Source organism: Echinops telfairi, unplaced genomic scaffold (genome assembly GCF_000313985.2).
Source record: "Echinops telfairi isolate 266 unplaced genomic scaffold, ASM31398v2 ScPeMD7_7420;HRSCAF=8458, whole genome shotgun sequence".
Lineage (NCBI taxonomy): Eukaryota > Metazoa > Chordata > Mammalia > Afrosoricida > Tenrecidae > Echinops > Echinops telfairi.
In genome coordinates, this window is record NW_022111320.1 from 53985064 (window position 1) to 53987120 (window position 2057).

The 2057-nt window shown below is 57.7% G+C and overlaps 1 protein-coding gene across 10 annotated transcripts in view; it reads left to right on the forward strand.

Annotated features, from left to right (window-relative positions):
• Positions 1-85: 85 nt before the first annotated feature.
• CACNA1D (calcium voltage-gated channel subunit alpha1 D) overlaps positions 86-2057 on the forward strand; it is a 364222-nt gene continuing 362250 nt past the window's right edge. For all 10 annotated transcript variants that reach the window (XM_004715209.3, XM_004715211.3, XM_045297543.1 and 7 more), the window contains exon 1: positions 86-167. In XM_004715209.3, coding sequence (XP_004715266.1) covers positions 104-167 — 64 coding nt within the window. In that variant the 5' untranslated portion in view covers positions 86-103. The remainder of the gene's footprint in view (positions 168-2057) is intronic.

Genomic DNA, 2057 nt, shown 5'->3' on the forward strand with positions numbered 1-2057 from the left:
CGGCTCCCACCAATTGCTACCCCCGCCCCCGTTCCTCCCGCCACCCGCCCTCACGCCCAGCACAGTGCCCTGCACACAGTAGGCGCTCAATCAATGTTCGTGGATGATGATGATGATGATGATGAAAAAAATGCAGCATCAACGGCAGCAAGCGGACCACGCGAACGGTGAGCGGCGGGACCTGGGCACTCGCTGCCACAGCTGACCCTTGTCATGGTCCTCCTCCCACCCTCGCCCCTCCCCGCCCCCACGGCTCGGCTCGGCTGCGCGGGTGGGCTGAGGGGGTTGGAGAGGTTGCTTCCAGCCCCGTGATCTACAGATGCGCGGAAAAACCACTTGGCTCTCCTTCAGGCCCTGAATGTCAAAGTTAATTCTGCATTTGTGGGGTGGGGGCCGCCGCTGAGTCCCTGGGCGCTGGGCAGCAGGAGGGCCAAGCCGAGGTGGTTGGCGTTCTGTGTCCTCGGGCTCAACTTTCTCCAGCACAGCTGAGCAATGGAAGGTGGCGATGGTGGGGTGGGTGAGGGGGTGGGGGGGAGGGAATGTCCGCCTCTTCTCCCCTGCTCTTTGCTCCTGTCCCCGGATTGACAAGCAAGGCCTCTGGCGGCATCCGGAAAATTCAAGGATTGCCCGGTTTCACCCTTCGGGTGTCGGTGGGCGAAGCACCCCCTTCCCCTGTAGAGGGGAGGCCCGGCGTCATATGGGGTGGGAGAGGGAGGGGCGGATGGGGCAGTATTCCCGCCCCTGGCGCTGGCTGTGCGCTCGGTAACCTAGCAATGCCTGGGGAGCCGCTGCCGCGGTTGGGCTCCCCTCCCCAACCCGAGGACCACGTGCGCTTTCCACACTGGCCGGAGTTGAGTCTAGGGAGACCGGAGCAGCTCCTTGCCAGCCCAATCCCCTCTTCCCTGGAGGTCGCAGGGGGAGGGGCCCTGCCTTCTGCTCAGGCGCAAAGCGCTCGTCAAGCAATGGTGGGCCGGACCCATCCCTGGGCTTGGTTGCCTTTGCCCCCTTGTCAGGCTCCAGGGCAGGCAGACCTGTGCTTGCTTTGACTTTGCCTGGTCTCCACTTAACAATAATTGGCTTTTCGAACGCGTGTCCCTCCACCTCACATTTTGCCATCCATAAAGAGATATGGATCAAAGGCGTTCAGGAAACCTGCCTAGGTTTTGACCTGTCTCAAAGCCGGCAGGGGCTTCTTACAGGATGCCCCCTGGGGGCTCTGCCTTGAGTGCACACCGATGCCAGACTACTCACGTGGCCTCTGGTATCACCTAGCCTGTCTCCCCTAGGTGCAGGAGGGCAGCCTGCCTGCCTGGTGGACTCTGGATGCTGGCTTGGCCGCTGCAGCTGCAATTTAAAATGCAAAAAAGCCCTAAAGATGTTTTCTGTTTTCAGAAGGCTGTGGAGGAAATGAGTCCCAAGCATCATGAATTTTCATTTGCAGGAAGCTCAGTGTATAATCTAGATATTTGTTATGGGGCTTTTAGTATTGCTGGGTGCCAGTGAAGGATGTGTTATTTTTTTTCTTGCATGCCGAAAGAGTTGCATTTGTGGCTGTGGGAAGATGCTAGAGTAGCACCCTGAGAGTGATTAATATGACTATTGAATTCTTGATACTGCCCCTCTCCCCCCTCCCTCTTTGTGTGTGTGTTGTACTGGTGGTAGTTACTTCAGAGAAAAACTGTTGAACTTATCTGTTCAGTCGTTAGGGTTACGTGGGTTTTGGAAAGCGGAAAGAGCGTGGGATAAATGTGGGGATGACTTCAGCTGCTCTAAGGAACTCATGAAAGGATGCCTTGTGGAGATTTGCTAACCTTGGTGGCTGGGCCGCAGGGCTGACCCCGAGTGCCTGGAGCTCAGGGCAGAGCAGATGCACTTTTCCTGCAGCCCCCGCTGGTCAAACACAGCCTGTAAGGTTCAAGGGGGGAACATAGGTGTGACCCCCTGGTGGCTGATCAAACACAGCCTGTGAGGTTCAAGGTGGGAGCATAGGTGTGACCCCTGGTGGCTGATCAAACACAGCCTGTGAGGTTCAAGGTGGGAACATAGGTGTGACCCCC